Here is a 25,990-nt window from a genome sequence, read left to right as displayed (position 1 = left end):
TTTCTATGAACACGGTTTCTAGTCAAACTCACTGTTTGTTCTTTGCAACAACAAAAGATAGTAAGTTATGCAGGTCAATTGCAGCAATCGCTTAAACTGGCTAAAATCAAATCGTCCAGCTCATTCCTGGAATCTTCCTTCTCTGTATGGCTTTGGTACTCTTCTGGGCACTTTTCGACAGTCAATAGGAATTAACCTAATTTGCTGTAATCTTGTCAGAAACACTTGGCTCTCGCTATCTATGTGTTTGATCTGTTTCTGGTCCACTAGATCTGTCTTCAGATCTTCCAGGCAGTGCCTAAGAATATTGGATGTGCTGTATGGAGTGGGGAGCCTGGAAAGGAAGTGCTGCAAAGGATTCTGGGATTTCTGTTCCAAGTCATCATGGGACAGGTAAGCCATCTCCTTGGTTCAGATGAGTTTAACCCAGTTAATTTCATTGCCTCTGTTTTTGGGATCGAGAGTTTGGGCTCCTGACTTTTTTGATCCCTCCAGACTAGAGTCCAATTGTTGGTTTCTAGAACAAGAATAGGATTTAATTGAAAAAAGCAAGTTTGGTCACAGTTTCCTTCAATGGTGATTGTGGCAACCTTCCTCAGACTCGTAATGAGAAAAAATAAAAGAATCTGGATGTGTGTTCTGGTGGTAATATCTCTTGTTTGCATGGGTTGGTGAGGAAAAGTGGACACGCTGTCCAGCTTGGGTTTTGAAAAAGGGCAGATTAAAGAGTAAAAGTGTGACAACTCCCAGTTTCCACACTCCAGGCAGGTTGGAGATAGCGGAATAAATCTTCATATCAGTACAGATGATGTAGGAAAGTGCAGATGTGTATAAAGGGGGTGTTTAGAGGTCAGGTGAAAAGTTCAGAGGATCACCTGAGTGTCAACAAAACCAGAAGGAGAAGAGAGATTACATGAGAGTGAGAGAGAGAAAGAGAAACTGGCTGGACAAGGTTTCCCTCATTTTGTTACCGAACAGGAGCCTGACTTGGGCAGATGTAGTCTTTGGAGAGTGTTGAATTGTTGCGATTGTAAAGGTGGGTTTGATAAAGAAGGAAGCAGAGCTTCAGAAGGCAACTTTTGAAATAGAGAACTACCTCAGATCAGAGGAAAGACGAAGGCCAGATATCAGGATTGAGGAGGAAGCTGTAGGTGCTGGGTTGCAGTGAGGGAGTAGTGCTGGCTTTCTCTAGTCCTAACTGTGTTATTTGTTCTTGCAGAGTTCACACACAGACAGCCGACTGCTGGCGAGTACAGCACTGGTGAAGCTAATTAACAGCACACCTCAGCCACATCTTGGGGCAATGGCAGCCATTCGTGCAATACAACTGACACAGGAAGGTTGGAAATCATCCCATATTCTCAGACAAGTCCAGATGAGTTTTTCACTTATCCAGCTCCCATTTTTTTGCAGTCCTCCTGTGGATTTTTCATCTGAATTCCTGTTCTGTGGGCTCATACCAGATATTGGTCACTTTGTTTGAAGACGTATAATCACTTTATAAAGGGAATTGGATCAATACTGGAGGGGACAAATGTAGGGTAATGGGGAAAACTCAGAGAAGTGAGACTAATTGGATGATTCATCTAAAGATCTGAAAGAGGCTGGTTAGCTTAATATGTTCTTTACTGTATCCATAGAACCATAGAACTCCTACAGTGCAAATCCCAGGAAGATCCTTGAGGTGTTAGTCTTATAGTCGTAGAAATAAAGGATTGTTGTAAATGATCAGTCCCTTATCCTGAAACTATTCCCACTTTTTCTAGAGTCCCTAGCCAGGGAAAGTAACATCTCCTTTTCAATCCTATCAAACCCCTTTTATAACCTTGAAAGTTTCAATGAGATATCTTCCATTCTTCTAAACTCCAGAGGATACAGAGCCCAATTTATTCAGCCTCTCATTGTAGGACCACCCTCTCAATCTGGAAACCAATTTAGTGAGCCTTGACTGTACCCCTTCCAATGCAAGTATATTATTCCTTAAACATAGAGAAGAAAATTGTATACTGTATATGGTGTGGTCTCACCAGAGCCCTGTGTGATTGTAGCAAGACATCTTTATTCCTGTACATTGCAATAAACACCAACATGCAATTTGATTTCCTAATTACTTGCTGTACCTAATTCTTGCATTGGAACAAGGAGCAGCAGGAGGCCATTCAGCCCTATAGCCTGCTCCCCCATTTAATAAGATCATGACTGAGCTGATAGTAATCTCAAATATGCATCCTCCCTGATAAACAAAAACTGCCTTGCTTACAATGAATCTTTTCACCTCTGCCTTAAAAATATTCAAAGACTCTGCCTCCACTGCCTTTTCAAGCGAATTCGAAAGACACACAACCTTTAGGGATAAAGAAATCTCCTCATCTTTGTTTTAAATGGGCAACCGCTTATTTTTAAACTATGACCCTTGTTCTAGATTTTCCTACAAGAGGAAACATCCTCTTCACATACACCTTGTCAATACCCCTCAAGATTTTATGTGTTTCAATCAAGTCACCTCTCACTCTTTTGAACTCCAGCAGATACAACCCCAGCCTGTTCAACGTTTCCTCATAGGACAGCCCGTCCATTACAGGCATTAGTCTAGTAAAACTCTGAACTGCTTCTAATGCATTTACATCTTTCCTTGAATAAGACCAATACTATACACAATACTCCAGATATGGTCTCACCAATGTTCTGTACAACTGAAGTATAACCTCCCTACTTTTGTAATCACTTTCCCTCACAATACACAACAACACTCTATCAGCTTTCCTAATTACTCACACTATCTGTATGTCAGCCTTTTGTGATTCATGCACCAAAACATCCAGATCCCTCTGCACCTCAGAGCTCTGCAATCTCTCACCATTTAGATAATAAGCTTCTTATTGATTCTTCCTGCCAAAATGGATAAGTTCACAGCTTCACACATTATATTCCATTTGTCAGATTTCTGCCCACTCACGTAACCTATCTATTTCCCTTTGGAGCCTCCATATGTCCTCTTCACAACTTACTTTCCTATCCATCTTTGTGTCATCAGCAAATTTGGAAATCATCACATCAATCCCTTCATCTAAGTCGTTTATATAGATTATATGTAAATGTCCCCAGCACTGACCCTTGTGGCACGCCACTCATCATACCCTACCAACTAGAAAAAGGCCAATTTGTGCTTACTCTCTGTTTCCCATCAGCTAGCCAATCTTCTATCTGTACCAATATGTTACCCCCTATACCATGAGCTCTTATTTTCCACACTAACCTTTGATGTGGCACCTTTTCAAATGTTTTCTGGAAATTTAAGTGCAGCATATCCACCGGTTTCCCTTTATCCACAGCACATGACACTTCCTGAAAGACTCCAGTAAGTTGGTTAAACAATAATTCCTCTTTCACAAGGGAAGTGTGAAAGGACAGTGTGTGAATCACTGTCCTAGAGTGTAAAAGGACAGTGTGTGACCCACTGTCCCAGAGTGTGAAAGGACAGAGAGTGACCCACTGTCCCAGAGTGTGGAAGGACAGAGAGTGACCCACTGTCCCAGAGTGTGAAAGGACAGTGTGTGACTCACTGTCCTAGAGTGTAAAAGGCCAGTGTGTGACGCACTATCCCAGAGTGTGAAAGGACAGAGAGTGACCCACTGTCCCAGAGTGTGAAAGGACAGAGAGTGACCCACTGTCCCAGAGTGTGGAAGGACAGAGAGTGACCCACTGTCCCAGAGTGTGAAAGGACAGTGTGTGACTCACTGTCCTAGAGTGTAAAAGGCCAGTGTGTGACGCACTATCCCAGAGTGTGAAAGGACAGAGAGTGACCCACTGTCCCAGAGTGTGAAAGGACAGAGAGTGACCCACTGTCCCAGAGTATGAAAGGACAGTGTGTGACCCACTGTCCCAGAGTGTGAAAGGACAGTGTGTGACTCACTGTCCTAGAGTGTAAAAGGCCAGTGTGTGACGCACTATCCCAGAGTGTGAAAGGACAGAGAGTGACCCACTGTCCCAGAGTGTGAAAGGACAGAGAGTGACCCACTGTCCCAGAGTGTGAAAGGACAGAGAGTGACCCACTGTCCCAGAGTGTGAAAGGACAGTGTGTGACTCACTGTCCTAGAGTGTAAAAGGCCAGTGTGTGACGCACTATCCCAGAGTGTGAAAGGACAGAGAGTGACCCACTGTCCCAGAGTGTGAAAGGACAGAGAGTGACCCACTGTCCCAGAGTATGAAAGGACAGTGTGTGACCCACTGTCCCAGAGTGTGAAAGGACAGTGTGTGACTCACTGTCCCAGAGTGTGAAAGGACAGTGTGTAACCCACTGTCCCAGAGTGTGAAAGGAACAGTGTGTGACCCACTGTCCTAGAGTGTGAAAGACAGTGTGTGACTCACTGTCCCAGAGTGTGAAAGGACAGTGTGTGACTCACTGTCCCAGAGTGCGAAAGGACAGTGTGTGACTCACTGTCCCAGAGTGTGAAAGGAGAGTGTGTGACGCACTGTCCCAGAGTGTGAAAGGGCAGTGTGTAACTCACTGTCCCAGAGTGTGAAAGGACAGTGTGTGACCCACTGTCCCAGAGTGTGAAAGGACAGTGTGTGACTCACTGTCCCAGTGTGTGAAAGGACAGTGTGTGACTCACTGTCCCAGTGTGTGAAAGGACAGTGTGTGACCCACTGTCCCAGAGTGTGAAAGGACAGTGTGTGACTCACTGTCCCAGAGTGTGAAAGGACAGTGTGTGACCCACTGTCCCAGAGTGTGAAAGGACAGTGTGTGACTCACTGTCCCAGAGTGTGAAAGGACAGTTTGTGATGCACTGTCCCAGAGTGTGAAAGGACAGTGTGTAACTCACTGTCCCAGAGTGTGAAAGGACAGTGTGTGACTCACTGTCCCAGAGTGCGAAAGGACAGAGAGTGACCCACTGTCCCAGAGTGTGAAAGGACAGTGAGTGACTCACTGTCCCAGCGTGTGAAAGGACAGTGTGTGACTCACTGTCCCAGAGTGTGAAAGGACAGTGTGTGACGCACTATCCCAGAGTGTGAAAGGACAGTGTGTAACTCACTGTCCCAGAGTGCGAAAGGACTGTGTGTGACACACTGTCCCAGAGTGTGAAAGGACAGTGTGTGACGTACTATCCCAGAGTGCGAAAGGACAGAGAGTGACCCACTGTCCCAGAGTGTGAAAGGACAGTGTGTGACCCACTGTCCCAGAGTGTGAGAGGACAGTGTGTAACTCACTGTCCCAGAGTGTGAAAGGACAGTGTGCGACCCACTGTCCCAGAGTGTGAAAGGGCAGTGTGTGACTCACTGTCCCAGAGTGTGAAAGGACAGTGTGTAACCCACTGTCCCAGAGTGTGAAAGGGCAGTGTGTAACCCACTGTCCCAGAGTGTGAAAGGACAGCGTGTGACCCACTGTCCCAGAGTGTGAAAGGGCAGTGTGTGACTCACTGTCCCAGAGTGTGAAAGGACAGTGTGTGACGCACTGTCCCAGAGTGTGAAAGGACAGTGTGCGACCCACTGTCCCAGAGTGTGAAAGGGCAGTGTGTAACCCACTGTCCCAGAGTGTGAAAGGACAGCGTGTGACCCACTGTCCCAGAGTGTGAAAGGGCAGTGTGTGACTCACTGTCCCAGAGTGTGAAAGGACAGCGTGTGACCCACTGTCCCAGAGTGTGAAAGGGCAGTGTGTGACTCACTGTCCCAGAGTGTGAAAGGACAGTGTGTGACTCACTGTCCCAGAGTGTGAAAGGACAGTGTGTAACTCACTGTCCCAGAGTGTGAAAGGACAGCGTGTGACCCACTGTCCCAGAGTGTGAGACTTGGAGTATTATCAACGGGGTGCTGGGAGTGGTGAGGTTGTGGTCGTAGTCACCGATTTGGTTGTGGTAACTCACCACTCTTGGATGTAACCTGGTATCTTTGTGTACTATTCCAGAGGTTCGAGACTTGACCATCGGAGTGTTGGAGGTCAGATTGCCAGTGATGCGGACCGATGGCTTGGGAAGCTTGTTGATGTGTCGGAGCCTAGTGAGCTGCAGTAAGAACAAGATGCTGGTGTGTGAGCTTCCAGGCTTCCAGAATGGGGTACAACAGAGAGACTTTTATCGTTTTGCATTAACTAATTTCAGCCATGAGGATTTAATGTTTTTTTTTAAAATTTCGAGTACCCAATTCATTTTTCCCCAATTCATGGGCAATTTAGTGTGGCCAATCCACCTACCCTGCACATCTTTTAGGGTTGTGGGGGTGAGACCCATGCAAACACCACGCCAGCCGGCGGGGCGTCAACCACTCTGGGGCGGGCCTAGCCCCTAAAGGTGCGGAGGATTCCGCACCTTTGGGGCGGCCTGATGCCGGAGTGGTTCACGCCACTCCGTTCCGCTGGGAGCCCCGCTCCGCCGGGTATGGGAGAATCCCGCCCATGATGTCTGTCCCTCTCCTTATGAAGAGTTCTGATTGTTCTGATACCCCAAAGACCACCACCTTTGGGCACTGCTCTCCCATCACCCTACAACCCTGGACATGGCCTCAAAGAAGGTAGTCCAGTCGAGTGTACACCCAAATGTGGCCCAAAGAGACGACACAGGAGTATCAAAGACTATGAGGGAGCATTAGTGAGTATTTCTGGTCCCATTTTCCTGAAAGATAATTTTCCTGAAAGATCAGACTCAACGAGTCTGGGACATGACTAGAACATGTGGGTATGGTTCGGCCAGTATCCCTGGCACCGTTCGCATTTGTCCTCTACCTCCGGGAAGAACCCGCTCATGTGTGTTCTTGTCAAGTGCCCTGTGCACCACATTTAGCTGCATTGTGCTCAGCCCTGCACATGAGGAGGTGAAGTTTGCCCGATGCAGTGCCTTGATCCAGAGTCCTACCCCTATTTCTGTGCCTAGTTTTTCCTCCCATTTTCCCCATGTCTTGTCCAGTGGTGAACTTATTTCTTCCAGTGGTCATCCGTACATGTCAACTCAGTTACCGTTCCCGGGCTTGTAAAGCACACCAAGCCCAGCAGCGCGGGTTCAATTCCCGTACCAGCCTCCCCGAACAAGTGCCAGTATGTGGCGACTAGGGGCTTTTCACAGTAACTTCATTTGAAGCCTAATTGCAACAATAAGCGATTTTAATTTAATTTAGTTTCATTTCAGTTCGCCTGTGGTTAGTAGTCTGTCCCGTGGGGAGTGTCCTGGTCGTTGGGGGGGACCATTGTTGTCTCCTTGCAGAGGGAGTTCCTCAGTTGCATGTATCACAGCTCATTATCTTTTGGGAGCTGTCGCTTTTCTGTCAGTTCCCCCAGGGTCGCTATCCTGCCATCTATGCACAGGTCCCCTATTGTCAGTGTCCCCTTGAACTGTCTCCAGTTTTTGAACGAGGCGTCCAGTGTCGCTGAGGTGAATTTATGGTTTTCCAGATGGTTACCAGGGTTTTGCTGGGTAAAGCATCCCAAAACGTATTTTGTTTTTGAACAGGACTGATGTGGTTCCGTTGAACTTGGCCCGGTGCTTGGCCAAGTCGGCCCCCATGTTCTGGTGTATACGGATCGCGTGACCCTCCCATTTGCAGGACCTCGTGCTCCTTGCCCAGTTTAAGATCCGTTCCTTGTCCTGCTATCTGTGGAGCTTTATGATGATCGCTCTTGGTGGTTCCACTGATTTGGGCCTTTGTCTGAGTGATCTGTAGTCTGCTTCTGGGGGTTTGGGGAAGCTTTCTCCCCCGACTAATTTCCCCAACATTCTTGCCACCTATATCTGTTGGCTTCCTGCCCTCTGTACCTTCGGGTTGTCCTATGATCCTCAAATTCTGGCGATGGGATCTATTCTCCTGGTCCTCGACCTTCTCGAGCGCTCCCTGGACAGCCACTAGCTTGCCACCTCCATTTCCAGTGCGGTGTTCCAGTAACTCTGGTTGGTTGCAGCTCTTTTCAGTTCTTGCAACGTCTCTTCCTGGGCTTCCACTGTCGTTCAGTCTTCTTCAGGGCCTCTTTAAAGGGGGTCAAACCACCTTCACAGTTTCCATGAGGAATTCTTTGATGTAGCCCCTCAGCTTTAGGTGCTTCTCTGCCAGGAGCTCCATCCATTGCTCCTTCGGTGGCTGGGTCGATGCCGGTTGTCGCATCGGACCGCCATGCTCTGTTCGGCTTGGCTCCTTGTGTCTGCCGTTTGTGACCTTCTCTCCTGGCTCTTACTACTTCTGCTGTCTTTTCTGTTTCTTGGTGGATTTGGGTCGTTGTCGTTCGGTTTGTTGCGGGTGAAGGTAGGGATTTTTTTTGTCGGTTTAGTGGTTGCTTTTTAGATCAAAGTGGCCAAAATTAAAGTTTTCAGAGGAGAGCACATCGCCACCACCGGAAGTCGGATGTAGAGTAGAAATAATGTACTTGTCAAAGCAATAGGGTTGACAACATTGAATGCCAAATGTCACCCGTTTATTAAATATCGAGGAATTAAACAGCCGTAATTACAATAAAACTTTGCAAAGCTTTGTCAGGAATGAGAAAAGCTTTGCATCTTAATGCTTGGCAGTGTTTCCCGTCCAGGTCTCGGTTTCAACACTCACCGTCAGTCTACTTTGTGGGCCTTGTACCATATCTGCCGGGTTGCTGCTCAGATGTGCACCCATGCAACCATCACATCCCATACCCAGCTGCTGTTGGAAAAAGTTGATTTTACTGCTTTAAGGTCAGTTTTACCTCAAACAGTTTATTGGCCACTCACTTCATCTTAATTGACTGGGCATTCTTACTTAACGGGCAAAAGTTGAAGGTTACTGTTACTAATGTAAAACAAAATCAATAAGAATGTACTCAGCACAGTCTGGTGAACCCTTTTCTGAGGTCACATTAGGAACGCTCACTGTAGTAATAGACCCAGAAAGTCAGGCTGTGATATCAGGGCTGGTGATGAACTTGTTGAGCTGCAACACCCTCACATGCCTTTGTGAATCAGGATTCTGGGGTTACAAATGCAGAAAAGTTCCTATCCTGAACTTTTCAGCAAGCCCTATTGTAAAGTGTGTTGATGGATATTGGTGTGATTGAGATATTATTACAGTCAAAAAGTCCCTTTGGCTAAAGTGTGAAGAATGCCTACTTTACCCAAGGCGCTACAAGGCAGTCAGTACTCTTGAGGCCAGCGAGCACATGGGCAGGTGAAGTGACGCTTCTTCCAATTTAATTTACTGAAAGATTATCAAGAATCAAAACCATAGTAAAGCTCCCTTCACACTGTCCCATCAGATATCTCCTCATCTTATTTAGTTGCCTCCCCGTGTGACGGTGTTTTGTCTCGGTGTGCCTGTGCGTTTTAAAAAAAAATAATTTTTATGGATGAGGCGTTGCTGGTTAGGCCAGCACTTATTGCCCATACTCACTTGGCCTGAAGAAGGTGGTGGTGAGTTTCCTTCTTGAACTGCTGCAGTCCTTGACGTGTAGTTACACTCACTGTGCTGTTAGGGAGGGAGTTCCAGGATGTTGCCCCAGCGACAGTGAAGGAGCGTCAAAATATTTCCAAGTCAGGATGGTGAGTGACTTGGAGGGGAAGCCCCAGTTTGTGGGGTTCCCAGGTATCTGCTGCTCTTGTCCTTCTAGATAATAGTGGTCATGGGTTTGGCAAGTGTTGTATAAGGAACCTTGGTGAGTTACTGCAGTGCACCTTTTAGATGGTACACATGGCTGCCACTGTTTGTCAGTGGTGGAGGGTTTGAATGTTTGTGGAAGGGGGAGCAATCGAGTGGGCTGCTTTGTCCTGGATGGTGTCGAGCTTCTAGAGTGTTGTTGGAGCTGCACACATCCAGGCAAGTGGAGAGTATTCCATTACACTCCTGACTTGTGCCTTGTAGATGGTGGACAGGCTTTGTGGGGGGATCAGGAGGGGAGTTACTCTTTGACCTCCCCTGGTAGCCACGGTATTAATGTGGCTAGTCCAGTTCAATTTCTGATCAATAGTAACCCCCAGGATGTTGACTGTGGGAGATTCAGCGATGGTAATGCCATTGAATGTCAAGGGGCAATGGTTAGATCTTCCCTTGTAGGAGATGGTCATTGCCTGACACTTGTGTGGCGCGAATGGAACTTAGCACTTGTCTGCCCAAGCCTGGATATTGTCTAGGTCTTGCTGCATTTGGACATGGACTGCTTCATTATCTGAGGAGTGATGAATGGTGCTGAACATTGTGCAGTCATCCGCAAACATCTCCATTTCTGACCTTTTGGAAGGGAGGTCATTGATGAAGCAGCTGAAGATGGTTGGGCCGAGGATACTACCCTGAGGAACTCCTGCAGTGATGTCCTGGAGTTGAGATGATTGACCACCAACCACCACAACCATCTTCCTTGGTGTCAGGTATGACTCCAACCAGTGGAGAGTTTTCCCCCTGACATCCATTGACTCCAGTTTAGCTAGGGCTCCTTGATGCCATACTCAGTCAAATGCTGCCTTGATGTCAAGGGCAGTCACTCTCACATCACCTCTGGCAATCAGCTCTTTTGTCCATGTTTGAACCAAGGCTGTAATGAGGTCAGGAACTGAGTGACGCTTGCGGAACCCAATCTGAACATCGTGAGCTGGTTATTGATGAGTAAGTGCCGCTTGACAGCACTATTGATGACTCCTTCCATCACTTTGCTGATGATGGAGAGTAGACTGATAGAACAGTGATTGGCTGGGTTGGATTTGTCCTGTTTCTTGTGTACAGAACACACCGTGGCAACTTTCCACATTGCCGTGTAGATACAAATGTTATAACTACTGTAACAGCTTGGCTAGAGGTGTAACAAGTTCTGGAGCACAAGTCTTCATTACTATTGCTGGGATATTGTCAGGGCCCATAGCCTTTGCAGTATCCAGTGACTTCAGTCATTTCTTGATATCACGTGGAGTGAATCGTATTGGCTGAAGACCGACATCTGATGCTGGGGTCCTTCAGAGGAGACTGAGATGGATCATCCACTCGGCACTTCTGGCTGAAGATTGTTGCGAATACTTCAGCCTTGTCTTTTGCACATATGTGCTGGGTTCCTCTATCATTGACGATGGGGATATTAATGGAGCCTCCTCCTCCAGTGAGTTGTTTAATTGTCCACCACCAATCACAGCTGGATGTGGCAGGGTTACCGAGCTTCGATCTGATGCATTTGTTGAGGAATTGCTTAGCTCTGTCTATTAATTGTTGCTTATGCTGTTTGGCACACAAATAGTCCTGTGTTGTAGCTTCACTAGGTCGACACCTCATTTTTCAGTATGCCTGATGTTGCTCCTGGCATGCTCTCTTGCACTTTTCATTGAACCAGGGTTGATCCCCTGACTTGATGGTAATGGTAGGGTGGGGTATGTGCTGGGCCATGAGGTTGCAGATTGTGGCTGAATACAATTCAGCTGCTGCTGATGGTCCACAGCACACCATGGATGCCCAGTCTTGAGTTGTTAGATCTGTACGAAGTCGATCCCATTTAGCTTGGTGGTAGTGCCACACAGCACGATGGAGGATATCTTCAGTGTGAAGACAGGACATTGTCTCCACAAGGACTGATGGTCACTTGCGGTGGTCACTTCTACTGATAGTGTCATGGACAGATGCATCTGCAGCAGGCAGATTGGTAAGGATGAGGTGAAGTATGTTTTTCCCTCTTGTTGGTTCCCTTACCGCCTGCTGCAGTCCCAGTCTAGCAGCTATGTCCTTTAGGACCCGGCCAGCTTGGTCTGTGGTGGTACTACTGAGCCACTCTTTGTGATGGACTTTGAAGTCCACCACCCAGAGCATATTCTGCACCCTTGCCAACCTCACTGCTTCCTCCAAGTGGTGTTCAACATGGAGGAGTACTGATTCATCAGCTGATGGTGGCCTGTACGTAGTAATCAGCAGGAGGTTTCCTTGCCCATGTTTAACCTGAAGCCATGAGACTTCATGGGGCCCAGAGTCGATGTTGAGGACTCCCAGGGCTACTCCCTCATGACTATATACCACTGTGCTGCCACCTCTGCTGGGCCTATCCTGTCGGTGAGACAGGACATACCCAGGAATGGTGATGGTGGTTTCTGAGACATTGTCTGTAAGGTATGATTTTGTGAGTATGACTAGGTCAGGCTGTTGCTTAACTAGTCTGTGAGACAGCTCTCCCAACTTTGGCACAAGCCCCCAGATGTTAGTAAGGAGGACTATAGGGGAGCACGGTGGCACAGTGCTGCCTACGGTGCTGAGGACCCGGGTTCGAATCCCAGCCCTGGGTCACTGTCTGTGTGGAGTTTGCACATTCTTCCTGTGTCTGTGTGGGTTTCACCCCCACAACCCAAATGATGTGCAGAGTAGGTGAATTGACCACGGTAAATTTAAAAAAAAAGTAAGGAGGACGTTGCAGGGTCTGTACGTCTGGGTTTGCAATAGTCATTCCCGGTGCCTGGTTCGATGCTGGGTGGTTTATCCAGTTTCGTAGCGGTTGAATACAACTGATTGGCTTTCTAGGCTATTTCAGAATTAACCACATTGCTTGGGTCTGGAGTCACATGTGGGCCCAAATAGGATTTCCTTCCCTAAAGGGCATTAGTGAACGAGATGCGTTTTTACAACAATTGACAATGGTTTCATGGTCATCATTAGACTTCCAATTCCAGATATTTTATTGAGTTTAAATTCCATCACCTGCTGTGGTAGGATTCGAACGCAGGATCCCCAGATCATTATCCTGGGTCGCTGGATTACTAGTTCAGTGACAATACCACTATGCCACCGCCTGTGTGATGGTGTTTTGTGTGTGTGATGGTGTTTTGTACGTTTGTGTGTGATGGTGTTGGTGTGTGACGGTATTTTGTTTTGTGCGTGTATGTATATGTGTGTGTGATGGTATTTTGTGCGTGTAATGGTGTTTTATATGTTTGTTATGATGGTGTTTTGTATGTTTCTGCATGATGGTGTTTTATATGTGTGTGTGTAAGACGGTGTTTTGTATGTGTGAGACAGTGTTTTGTATGTGTGAGACAGTGTTTGTGTGTGTGAGACAGTGTTTGTGTGTGTGAGATGGTGTTTTTGTGTTTCTGTACATGTGTGTCTGTGTGTTTGTGATGGCGTTTGGTAGTGTGTGTGTGTGAGATGATTGGTCAGTGTGTGTATATGTGTGTGTCAGACGTTGTTTGGTGTGTTTTTGTGAAGGTGTTTATCTATGTGCGGGTGATGGTGTTTTGTGTGTGTGTGAGATGGTATTTGTCTGTCTCTGTGCGTGAGAGACGGTGTTTTGTCTCTTGTGTGTGAGGTGGTGATTTGTCTGTGTATATGATACTGTGTGTCAGATTGTCTGTGTGTGTGTGAGATGGTGGGTGCGTGACAGTATTTTGTATGTATGTATGTGTCTGTGACGATGTTTTGTTTCTCAGTGTTGCTCTGATAATCACGGAACAGTATTGTTTTCTCCCCAGACCTGTGTTCTGCTGGATCTGCTCTTCCCCATTATTCTGACTCATTGTGGGGACGAAAGGAACCAGATTCAATCCTGTGCCTATCAAGGTAAGATATCCTGTAAATCTGTCATAGAGTGGCCCATAACCTCCGATCTCTGGGGTGTTGCAAACATGAATTCCCTAAACATGAAGATCAAACTTCGATTGGAAAATTGTTTTGCATTGCGAGCCATCTCAAACTGAAGTTATAAATTTTGGACTGTTCTCACTATGTCAGAGGAATAGTGACCTATAAGAAGATAGAAGCATTAAAACCTCTTCCAACTCCCAATGAAATGTAGTACCATACACCCCCACCCCCCGACCCCTCACGGGACTCTCCCCATTCCCCAATTAACCACACTAAATTTCTAAAACACACTCCACCCACCCTGACTACCTTTATGCATCTCTCCCTGGCCTCCCATGCCCTGACTACCTTCTCCATCCCCAGAATGCTTCCCCACACCTCGGGCAGCCCTATCCACTCTGCTGACTATTCCCCATCTTTACCCCTGAGTCAGCTGTCCTCGACAAATACTGGGACAAGAAAGGTGCATCTGCATTTCAGAGGAGTAACAAATCCGACTGTGATTACCACTCCACTGATGTTACAGCAGAATCATGACACCAATCGGCCCATCGTGTCCATACTGGCTCTCTGTACAGTGATCCAGTCAATTCCATTCACCCACTCTATCCCTATAACTCTGCAAGTCTATTTCTCCAAAATATATATCCAACTTCCTTTTGAAATTATTTCTCATCTTGGCTTTGACCACCTTCATAAGAAGCAGATTCCAGGCAATTGCTACTCACTATGTAAAAGCGTTCTTCCTCACATCCCCTGTATTTCTTGTGCAAAACCTTAAACCTTGTCCCCTAGTCCTGAATCATCAGATAATCAGAACAGCTTTGTTTGTCCACCATATTTAAATCTGCCATACTTGTGTACACCACAATTCAATCTCCCCTCAATCTTCTTTGCTTCAAGAAGAACAACCTCAGATTATCCAATCTAACCCTGTACCTAAATTATAGAATCATAGAATTCACAGTGCAGGAGGAGGCCATTTGGCCCATCGAGTCTGCACTAGCCCTTGGAAAGAGCACCCCACTGAGGCCCACACCTCTACCCTATCCCCGTAACCCCACCTAATCTTTTTGGACACTAAGGGCAATTTAGTATGGCCAATCCACCTAACCACATCTTTTGGACTGTGGGAGGAAACATGAGCACCCAGAGGAAACCCTCGTCCATCCCCAGAATCATTCTGGTAAATCTCAAGGATCCTCATAATCTTCCTAAAGTGTAGTGACGAGAACTTGCCATAATAGTCATTCGTTATTCTTTCATGCGATGTGAGTAACCCTGGCAAAGCCATCATTTGTTGTTCATCCCTGAATTACCATTGAGATGGTGGTGAGTTGCCTCCTTGACTTGTTGTAGGTAAACCTATTGTGCTGTTAGGGATGGAATTCCAGGATTTTTGACCCAGCGACAGTGAAGGAACGGCAATATATTTCCAAGTCAGTATTGTGAGTGGTTTAAAGGGAAACTTTCAGAATGCTCTCGTCCGTGTAGGTGGTAGAGGTTAAGGATTGGAAGGTGCTGTTGAACCTTGGTAAGTAGCTGCAATGCACACTGTTGCCTCTCTGCGTTGGTGGTGGAGGGAATGAATGTTTAAGGTGGTGGATGGGGTGCTGATCAAACAGGCTGCTTTGCCCTGGATAGTATCAAGCACTGTTAGAGCTGCACTCATTCAGGCAAGTGGTGAGTATTCCATCACACGCCTGAGTTGTATCTTGTAGATGGTGGCCAAGCTTTGAGGAATCATTGGATGAGTTAATTACCTCAAAATTCACAGCCTCTGACCTGCTCTTGTAGCCACGTTATTTATATGGCGAGTCCAGTTTGGTTTCTGGTCAATGATAACCCCCAGGATGTTGATAGTGGGGGATTCAGCAATGGTAATTCCACTGAATGTCAAGGGGAGATATTAATTTATCTTTTATTGGAGATGGTCATTGCCTGGAACCTGTATGGCGTAAGTGTTAGTTTTTAAAATTCATTTACGGGATATGGGCGTCGCTGGTTAGGCCAGCATTTATTTACCATCATTAGTTGCCCTTCAGAAGATGGTGGTAAGTTGCCTTTTTGAACTGCTGCAGTCCTTGAGGTGTAGGTACACCTACTGTGCTGTTAGGGAGGGAGTTCCTGGATGTTTCCCCAGCGACAGTGAAGGAATGGTGATATTTTTCCAAGTCAGGATGGTGAGTGACTTGGAGGGGAACATCCAGGTGGTGACCATTTATCAGCCCAAGCTTTAATGTTATCAAGGTCTTGGTAAGTATGGACATGGACTTTTTCAGCATCCGAGGAATCGTGAATGGTACAGTTGTCATGAGAATGCCACTTTAAGAAATGTTTGTCTGCTCATGTTACTGCAGTGATGTCAGAGTGTGGGTGGAGCTGAGCTTTGGCTCTGCTTTTTAGTTTCACTTTGAGAAAAGCTTGGGTGTGTTTGTGTTTTTTGGTTTTGTTTTAGTGTTGGAGCTGCAGTCAGCCAGAGAGGTGTAATGTTGTTCTCTCTGCCATGTAAAGACTATCTCTTGATCATTTGGTGAATGTAGAGCGATAACTGTTCTCAGTAGTGAATTTAAACCTGATGTGCTTCTGTTAAAAGGTTCTTTTTTAAGTCTTATGGATGTTAAAAGGAAAGTAAGGATTACTTAGTGTTGTATATTTTGGGGGTTGTATTTGAATTGATGGTTGCTAAGATGTTCACGGTATGTTTTAAAAAGGTTAACTTGAGTTCATAGAATAAACATTGTTTTGTTTTAAAAAATACTTCTTGATTTCTGCTGTACCACACCTGTAGAGCGGGCCGTGTGCTCCCCATACCACAATCTAGTAAAAGTTGTGGGTCAGGTGAACTCCATGGTACACGTTGGGGTTCTCTAAACCATTGCCCATAACAAATTGGGGGCTCGAGGGGGATAAAAGTCTATCTATTGGATGGCTTAGTGAACTTAAAGACAGTGAGGGGTGAGCATATTGTGGTTGCTTTTCAGGTGCGGTATTCCAGTTTAAGTGGGGAGTGTGTTGTGGACAATGTCTCTTTCAGAGGCTCTGAAGTGTTTGGGGGTGGAGACGGTCGCACGCAGTACCTTACGGACAGAGACAAAAAGCAGACTGTTAGATTTGGCAAAAACATTGCAGTTAACATTACCTGACAAAATGCGAAAAGTTGAGGTAATTATGGCAGTGGCTAAGCATTTAAAGTTGCCTGAGATACCGTTTGACTCATTGGAAATGGCAAAAATTCAGTTACAAATTAAACATATGGAACATGAGAAAGAATTAAAGCAGCTTGAATACGAAAGAGAGAGAGAGGAAAAAGAAAGAGTTTGAACTTCGGAAAATGGGCATGAAACATGACAGTCAGTTAAAATTGGCGGATTTAATGGGAAATGTACAGTTTGAGGATAGTGAGGAGGATAAAGAGAAAGAACTTCAAAGTCGAAGGCTTGGTGGGGATCACAACCCAAAAATGTGCAGGGTAAGTGGATTGGCCACACTAAATTATCCTTTAATGGAAATACATTCAAATGGAGAGAGGCTGCAGAAACCAGCGGGATCTGGTATTTTTTATGCAAATCACAGAAACGTAGCTTGCAGGTATGGTAAGTAATTTCAAAGGCAGAGGAATGCAGTCCTTTACTATAGCAGTGTTAGACTCGCACAAGTAGACAAGGACCAAGCGTGGCAAATTTTGTTAGTAGGCTTTATTGAAGATCTTAAAAGCGGCCGATGGCAAAGTCTGCCTATCCTTCATGCAAAGCATCAGTCAAACACATCGCGTCTTACAGACACAAGAGCAGAGGCTATATACATTTTAGTCCTTCTTTACCACTCCTCTTTATTCTGCCCACTATTCTGTATCCTGGCCTTTTTCTAACAAGTAATGTTTATGCAAGACTCTCAACGATTTCCAAGGAGCAGCAGCAGGGAGAGAGGAGGAGCAGCGGGGAGAGAGGAGGAGCAGCGGGGAGAGAGGAGCAGCAGCGGGGAGAGAGGAGCAGCAGCGGGGAGAGAGGAGCAGCAGCGGGGAGAGAGGAGCAGCAGCGGGGAGAGAGGAGCAGCAGCGGGAAGAGAGGAGCAGCAGCGGGGGGGGAGAGAGGAGCAGCAGCGGGGAGAGAGGAGCAGCAGCGGGGAGAGAGGAGCAGCAGCGGGAGAGAGGAGCAGCAGCGCGGGGAGAGGAACAACAGCGGGGAGAGAGGAGCAGCAGCGGGAAGAGAGGAGCAGCAGCGGGGAGAGAGGAGCAGCAGCGGGGAGAGAGGAGCAGCAGCGGGGAGAGAAGCAGCAGCGGGGAGAGAGGAGCAGCAGCGGGGAGAGAGGAGCAGCAGCGGGAGAGGAGCAGCAGCGGGGCGAGAGGAGCAGCAGCGGGGAGAGAGGAGCAGCAGCGGGAAGAGAGGAGCAGCAGCGGGGAGAGAGGAGCAGCAGCGGGGAGAGAGGAGCAGCAGCGGGGCGAGAGGAGCAGCAGCGGGGGGAGAGGGGAGCAGCAGCGGGGGGAGAGGAGCAGCAGCGGGAAGAGAGGAGCAGCAGCGGGGAGAGAGGAGCAGCAGCGGGGAGAGAGGAGCAGCAGCGGGGAGAGAGGAGCAGCAGCGGGGAGAGAGGAGCAGCAGCGGGGAGAGAGGAGCAGCAGCGGGGAGAGAGGAGCAGCAGCGGGGAGAGAGGAGCAGCAGCGGAGAGAGAGAGGAGCAGCAGCGGGGGGAGAGAGGAGCAGCAGCGGGAGAGGAGCAGCAGCGGGGCGAGAGGAGCAGCAGCGGGGCGAGGGGAGCAGCAGCGGGGCGAGGGGAGCAGCAGCGGGGAGAGAGGAGCAGCAGCGGGGAGAGAGGAGCAGCAGCGGGGAGAGAGGAGCAGCAGCGGGGAGAGAGGAGCAGCAGCGGGGCGAGAGGAGCAGCAGCGGGGGGAGAGGGGAGCAGCAGCGGGGAGAGAGGAGCAGCAGTGGGGGAGAGAGGAGCAGCAGGGCGAGAGGAGCAGCAGCGGGGGGAGAGGGGAGCAGCAACGGGGAGAGAGGAGCAGCAGCGGGGAGAGGGGAGCAGCAGCGGGGAGAGAGGAGCAGCAGCGGGGAGAGAGAAGCAGCAGCGGGGAGAGAGGAGCAGCAGCGGGGGAGAGAGGAGCAGCAGCGGGGAGAGAGGAGCAGCAGCAGGGGGAGAGGAGCAGCAGCGGGGAGAGAGGAGCAGCAGCGGGGAGAGAGGAGCAGCAGCGGGGCGAGAGGAGCAGCAGCGGGGATAGAGGGGCAGCAGCGGGGGGAGAGGAGCAGCAGCGGGGAGAGAGGAGCAGCAGCGGGGAGAGAGGAGCAGCAGCGGGGAGAGGGGAGCAGCAGCGGGGAGAGAGGAGCAGCAGCGGGGAGAGAGGAGCAGCAGCGGGGGAGAGAGGAGCAGCAGCGGGGAGAGAGGAGCAGCAGCAGGGGGAGAGGAGCTGCAGCGGGGAGAGAGGAGCAGCAGCGGGGAGAGAGGAGCAGCAGCGGGGGGAGAGGAGCAGCAGCGGGGGGAGAGGAGCAGCAGCGGGGGGAGAGGAGCAGCAGCGGGGCGAGAGGAGCAGCAGCGGGGCGAGAGGAGCAGCAGCGGGGTGAGAGGAGCAGCAGCGGGGGGAGAGGAGTAGCGCAAAGCGGGCAATTCTGCAAGGCATGAGGGGGAATGAAAATGAAATGACATCATGCTTTAAATGCGATGTCACTGACAGGCAGATAAGGATGCTGAGTTTGTGTTACTCGCCATCCGCCAGCAAAGCCTGGTCCCCAATTGTCTTGGATTTCACCGCCACTGGACCAAGATCTCTCTCTGCTGGGACCGTGTGATGGTTGGTGTGCAACGACCACCCCACGTTAAAAGCATCCAAGCATCCGGCATCTTCCACCCCACCCACCCAAATGAATTTCAGGACCTGGAATGTCGGGACCCTCCTGGACAACCCCAATAGCAACAGACCTGAATGTAGCATCGCTATCATAGCCCGGGAACTCCGACACCACAACATTAACATTGTTGTCCTGAATGAAACATGACTGGCAGGAGACGGCCAGCATGAAGAACAAGGTGGCGGTTATACCTTCTTCTTGAAAGGCAAACTAAAAGGGCGCCGTCTCTTTGGAGTTGGCTTCGCCTTTAAAAGCGAATTGGCGGGACATCTCAACAAACCCCCCCGTGATGTGAACGAACAGCTCATGACCCTACGGCTCACCCTGGCCCAGACACAGCACATCACAGCTGTCAGTGCCTACACCCAATCTTTGATGCAACGGACGAGAGAAAAGAGGCGTTCTACTCCAGCGTCCACCAATTGCTGTCCTGCATCCCAAAGGGAGACAAACTGATTCTCCTCGGTGACTTCAATGCCAGAATCGGGAAGGACGCAAACCTTTGGAAAGGCATGTTAGGCAGGGAAGGCATGTGGAAAACAAACGGCAACGGGGTCCTTCTGCCAAAATGCTTAGAACATGACCAAGTGATCACAAACATCCTGTTCCATTAGAGGTATAAGCAGAAGAACTGATGGCAACACCCCGCTCCAAGCGCTGGCATCTAATAGACTACATCATAATCCGGGCAAGGAAATGCAAAGCCGTCCGCATTATCCACACCAAGACTGGAACCAATGGCTGCTGGACTGACCATCGACTAATCTGCTCTACCATCTCCATCACCCTGGCCTCAAATCGACACAGAAAGAAGAAACCCTGCCACAGGAGAAAACCTGTTAAGAAAAAGAAGGCAAATGATATGATGGCCTTTACAGTGAGAGGAATAGAGTATAGGAGCAGGATGTCCATAGAACCATAGAAGTTACAGTCCAGAAGGAGGCCATTCGGTCCATCGAGTCTGCACTGGCCCTTTGAAAGAGCACCCTACTTAAGCCCACGCCTCCACCTATCCCCATAACCTAGTAACCCCACCTAACCTTTTGGACACTAAGGGGCAAATTATCATGGCCACCCCACCCAACCTGCACATCTTTGGACTGTGGGAGGATACCTGAGCACCCGGAGGAAACCCACATAGACACGGGGAGAAAGTGCAATCTCCACACAGACAGTCACCAGAGGCTGGAATTGAACCATGGGGCTGTGAGACAGCAGTGCTAAGCACTGTGCCACCATGCCATTCTGTCCCTAGTTGGACTGAGAACATACTGATTAAGGACGTTCATTTGAACCCAATTTTGGAAATTTTCCCACTTTTTACCCTTTACTCGAACCTTCCCAATTGATATTTGAGTAACTAAGTTGCCCACCATCATAACTCAGATTAGCTCCTCTCGCTCTCCCTTACTGGAAGCCTACAGAATACTTCCAAGAAGGAAAGTAACAGACTTAGACAACGAGGCTGCTAACTGTGCGAGTGAAGTGAAATGCAAGTCCGATAGATTAATCTGAGTGAAACTAAAGGAGCAACTAGTGGACATTAAAATAATTTAGACATTAATACAAGTGAACATCGACATGAGGAGGTTGTTGAAACTATGTTCGTTTTGAAGCACATATCAAATAGGAGAGCGGAATGAGGAATGCGATTGTTGTGGGAGATTGGAGCCGGATGGTTGTGGAGGATGAGACGACAAAGAAGTAGGACCATTTGGATTTGTGAATAGAAGTGGCATGATTTAGGAATCATAAAAGGAGGGGATATATGCCGAAACTATTTGGCAGTACAAGATTAGAACTGGACCATATAACAGTGAGACAAAGATACAGGAATGGTGGTAAGACTTGGAAGGTTCAGCTGAGGACCAACACAGCCTCAGATCACAATCTTGTGAAAATGGAAACACTTGAGCGAAGAGGATCCAAGGTGAAATACACAGAAAACAGTGCAACATAGAGAGGCGGAAAGAAGTAAATAAAGAATTTGTAAAGTAAATGCCCGAAAAGATAAGTCTGATACAAATGAGCAATGAAAACAGATGAAAGAATCTGTGAAAGAAAGAGGAGTATATAGCTTTGGGTCTTTAAGAGAGGATTAACAAACTCTGGGTTACAAAAGGTGAAAGCACAGAGAAAATGGAAGAATATCAATACTGAAGAACCAAACTGATTTATAGATACTCCAATAACGAGTTAAGGAAGCAGAAAATGCATAGTATAATGGTTGAAAGAGCAGTGTGATTGGGTCAACTAGGAAGGGTCAACTAACAAGGGTGTGCAAAGGTAAAGGAGATTAGTAACCCCCATCATAAAGGACTAAAACAGCAGCAATAGAACAAAGGTGTTTTCTTAACAAGTTCTTATTAAATAAAAAAAATATGGAAGGAACGTATTTGAAGAACTATACACAAAAATGACAAACCTGAAATGATTGAGGTCGAAGAAAAGGGTAATGTTGACATTGATTTCATTGGACTGGAAATACTAGAGAGTGAGAGATGAGCAGTAATAAATGAGATAGAAACTAGAAAAGCAGCTGAAATAGCTACAGAGTGGAACATAAATAAATAAAACCACGGGAAAGAACTTAAAATTGAACTAGAAATTGAGCTGCGCAAAGACGTTTACTTATCAGCAGAATGGCCAGAGGATTTCATGCAGCCAATAATGATTGTCCGAAGAAAAAAGCCAAATGCTTGCCGATATTCTGACTTTGGTGCAGTTAGTCTGATTGCTCATGCATCAGATGTTGTGTTGAGAGTTATAGCAAAGAATGGGTGTGAAGGCGCAGAATTACATCCAAAATGACCAGTTTGGATTTGAGGGAGAAGAAGGATCAGAGAAGCTATTGATGTTATACTGCTAATGAGTGAACACAGTTTAGAGTTTGGACAGGAATTATATGTTTGCTTTGTAGATTTTGAAAAAGCACTCGATCGGGTTGATTGGATTAAGCTTTATGGCAGATGCTGAAAGCCTTGGGATGAACTGAAGTGATTGAAGGCTCATAAGAAACCTGTACACAGTGAGAGGTGTGGGCGGGGGCCAGCGAATCATGCGCACATGTTTTGGGGTTGTGAAAAATTGGGAAGATTCTAGGCGGGAGTGTTTGCGGTCTTAGCCAGGACAGTGGAGGAGGGAGTGGACCCGGACCCTTTGGTGGTGATATTTGGGGTTTCAGAGAAGCCGAAGCTCATGGAGAGGAGGAAGGCCGATGTCATGGCCTTCGCCTCTCTGGTTGCATGGCGACAAATTTTGCCGGAGTGGCGGTCGGCATCGCCACCGGGTGTAGCAGCATGGTTGGGTGACCTGTACGACTTCCTGCAGTTAGAGAAGATAAAGTATGAGTTAAGGGGCTCAGCAGGGGAGTTAGAGAAAAGATAGGGGATGTCTGTGACCGTGTTTGAACAAAGAACAAAGAAAATTACAGCATAGGAACAGGCCCTTCGGCCCTCCCAGCCTGCGCCGATCCAGATCCTTTATCTAAACCTGTCTTCTATTTTCCAAGGTCTACTTCCCTCTGTTCCCGCCCGTTCATATACCCGTCTAGATGCCTCTTAAATGATGCTATCGTGCCTGCCTCTACCACCTCCTCTGGTAAAGCGTTCCAGGCACCCACCACCCTCTGCGTAAAAAACTTTCCACGCACATCTCCCTTAAACTTTCCCCCTCTCACCTTGAAATTGTGACCCCTTGTAACTGACACCCCCACTCTTGGGAGAAGCTTGTTGCTATCCACCCTGTCCATACCTCTCATAATTTTGTAGACCTCAATCAGGTCCCCCCTCAACCTCCGTCTTTCCAACGAAAACAATCCTAATCTACTCAACCTTTCTTCATAGCAAGCACCCTCCATACCAGGCAACATCCTGGTGAACCTCCTCTGCACCCTCTCCAAAGCATCCACATCCTTCTGGTAATGTGGTGACCAGAACTGCACGCAGTATTCCAAATGTGGCCGAACCAAAGTCCTATACAACTGTAACATGACCTGCCAACTCTTGTACTCAATACCCCGTCCGATGAAGGCAAGCATGCTGTATGCCTTCTTTTTTTTTTAATAAACAATTTTATTGAGGTAGTTTTTGGCTTTATAAACAGTTACAGACATCATCAGAAAGGAAGCAAAAAAGGCAAAAATCTGCAAACATCCACGTACTTTCAATACTTCCATCGTACCGTATTGCACAAGCCCGCTCCCCTCCCACCCGTAGCTGTATGCCTTCTTGACCACTCTATCAACCTGCGTTGCCACCTTCAGGGTACAATGGACCTGAACTCCCAGATCTCTCTGTACATCAATTTTCCCCAAGACCCTTCCATTGACCATATAGTCCGCTCTTGAATTTGATCTTCCAAAATGCATCACCTCGCATTTGCCTGGATTGAACTCCATCTGCCATTTCTCTGCCCAACTCTCCAATCTATCTATATTTTGTTGTATTCTCTGACAGTCCTCCTCGCTATCTGCAACTCCACCAATCTTAGTATCATCTGCAAACTTGGTAATCAGACCACCTATACCTTCCTCCAGGTCATTTATGTAGATCACAAACAACAGTGGTCCGAGCACGGATCCCTGTGGAACACCACTAGTCACCCTTCTCCATTTTGAGACACTCCCTTCCACCACTACTCTCTGTCTCCTGTTGCCCAGCCAGTTCTTTATCCATCTAGCTAGTACACCCTGAACCCCATACGACTTCACTTTTTCCATCAACCTGCCATGGGAAACCTTATCAAACGCCTTACTAAAGTCCATGTATATGACATCTACTGCCCTTCCCTCATCAATTAACTTTGTCACTTCCTCAAAGAATTCTATTAGGTTTGTAAGACATGACCTTCCCTGCACAAAACCATGCTGCCTATCACTGATAAGTCTATTTTCTTCCAGATGTGAATAGATCCTATCCCTCAGTATCTTCTCCAACAGTTTGCCTACCACTGACGTCAAGCTCACAGGTCTATAATTCCCTGGATTATCCCTGCTACCCTTCTTAAACAAAGGGACAATATTAGCAATTCTCCAGTCCTCCGGGACCTCACCCGTGCTCAAGGATGCTGCAAAGATGTCTGTTAAGGCCCCAGCTATTTCAACCCTCGCTTCCCTCAGTAACCTGGGATAGATCCCATCCAGTCCTGGGGACTTGTCCACCTTAATGTCTTTTAGAATACCCAAAACTTCCCCCTTCCGTATGACAACTTGACCTAGAGTATTTAAACATCCATCCCTAGCCTCAACATCCGTCTTGTCCCTCTCCTTTGTGAATACCGATGCAAAGTACTCATTAAGAATCTCACCCATTTCCTCTGAATCCATGCATAAATTCCCTCTTTTGTCTTTGAGTGGGCCAATCCTTTCTCTAGTTACCCTCTTGCTCCTTACATACGAATAAAAGGCTTTGGGATTTTCCTTAACCCTGTTAGCCAAAGATATTTCATGACCCCTTTTAGCCCTCTTTATTGCGCGTTTGAGATTCGTCCTACTTTCCCGATATTCCTCCAAAGCTTCATCAGTTTTGAGTTGCCTCGATCCTATGTATGCTGCCTTTTTCATCTTAGCTAGTCTCACAATTTCACCCGTCATCCATGGTTCCCTAGTCTTGCCATTTCTATCTTTCATTTTCACAGGAACATGTCTGTCCTGCACTCTAATCAACCTTTCCTTAAAAGACTCCCACATTTCAAATGTGGATTTACCCTTAAACAGCTGCTCCCAATCCACATTCCCTAGCTCCTGCCGAATTTTGTTATACTCTGCCTTTCCCCAATTTAGTACTCTTCCTTTCGGACCCCTCTTGTCCTTGTCCATGAGTATTCTAAAACTTACAGAATTGTGATCGCTATTCCCAAAGTAGTCACCGACTGAAACATCAACCACCTGGCCGGGATCATTCCCCAATACCAGGTCCAGTATGGCCCCTTCCCGAGTTGGACTATTTACATACTGCTCTAAAATACTCTCCTGGATGCTCCTTACAAACTCTGCTCCATCTACGCCTCCAACACTACACGAATCCCATTCAATGTTGGGGAAGTTAAAATCTCCCATCACAACCACCCTATTGCTCCTACATTTTTCTATAATCTGTCTGCATATTTGTACCTCTACTTCATGCTCGCTTTTGGGAGGTCTGTAGTAAAGTCCCAACAATGTTACTGCTCCCTTCCTATTTCTCAGCTCCACCCATATTGCCTCAGTGCTCGAATCCTCCATCGTGCCCTCCTTTTTTTTTTAAATTTTAGATTATCCAATTATTTTTTCCAATTAAGGGGGCAATTTAGTGTGGCCAATCTACCTACTCTGCACATTTTTGGGTTGTGGGGGCGAAACCCACGCAGACACGGGGAGAATGTGCAAACTCCACATGGACAGTGACCCAGAGCCGGGATCGAACCTGGGACCTCGGCGCCGTGAGGCTGCTGTGCTAACCACTAGGCCACCGTGCTGCCCTTATCGTGCCCTCCTTAATCACAGCTGTGATATCATCTCTGACGAGTAATGCAACTCCTCCACCCCTTCTACCTCCCTCTCTATCCCTCCTGAAGCATCTATACCCTGGGATAATTCAGTTGCCAGTCCTGCCCTTCCTTCAACCAAGTCTCAGTAATACCAATAACATCATATTCCCAGGTACTGATCCAAGCCCTAAATTCATCTGCCTTACC

General features: G+C 47.5%; 1 protein-coding gene across 7 annotated transcripts in view; it reads left to right on the top strand.

Moving 5' to 3' along the window:
* si:ch211-225b11.4 (thyroid adenoma-associated protein homolog) overlaps positions 1-25,990 on the top strand; it is a 188,859-nt gene that overhangs the window by 17,778 nt on the left and 145,091 nt on the right. For all 7 annotated transcript variants that reach the window (XR_005460320.1, XR_005460324.1, XR_005460317.1 and 4 more), the window contains exons 5-8: positions 271-393; positions 1,220-1,340; positions 5,903-6,051; positions 13,368-13,455. Coding sequence is in view for 1 of the 7 variants with exons in the window: in XM_038794198.1 (XP_038650126.1) it covers positions 271-393; positions 1,220-1,340; positions 5,903-6,051; positions 13,368-13,455 (481 nt within the window). In the remaining 6 variants the exon portion in view is untranslated. The remainder of the gene's footprint in view (positions 1-270; positions 394-1,219; positions 1,341-5,902; positions 6,052-13,367; positions 13,456-25,990) is intronic.

Source organism: Scyliorhinus canicula, chromosome 1 (assembly GCF_902713615.1).
Source record: "Scyliorhinus canicula chromosome 1, sScyCan1.1, whole genome shotgun sequence".
NCBI classification, from domain to species: domain Eukaryota; kingdom Metazoa; phylum Chordata; class Chondrichthyes; order Carcharhiniformes; family Scyliorhinidae; genus Scyliorhinus; species Scyliorhinus canicula.
The sequence above is the reverse complement of the archived record's forward strand: the minus strand, read 5'-3'. Positions and strand labels throughout refer to the sequence as shown.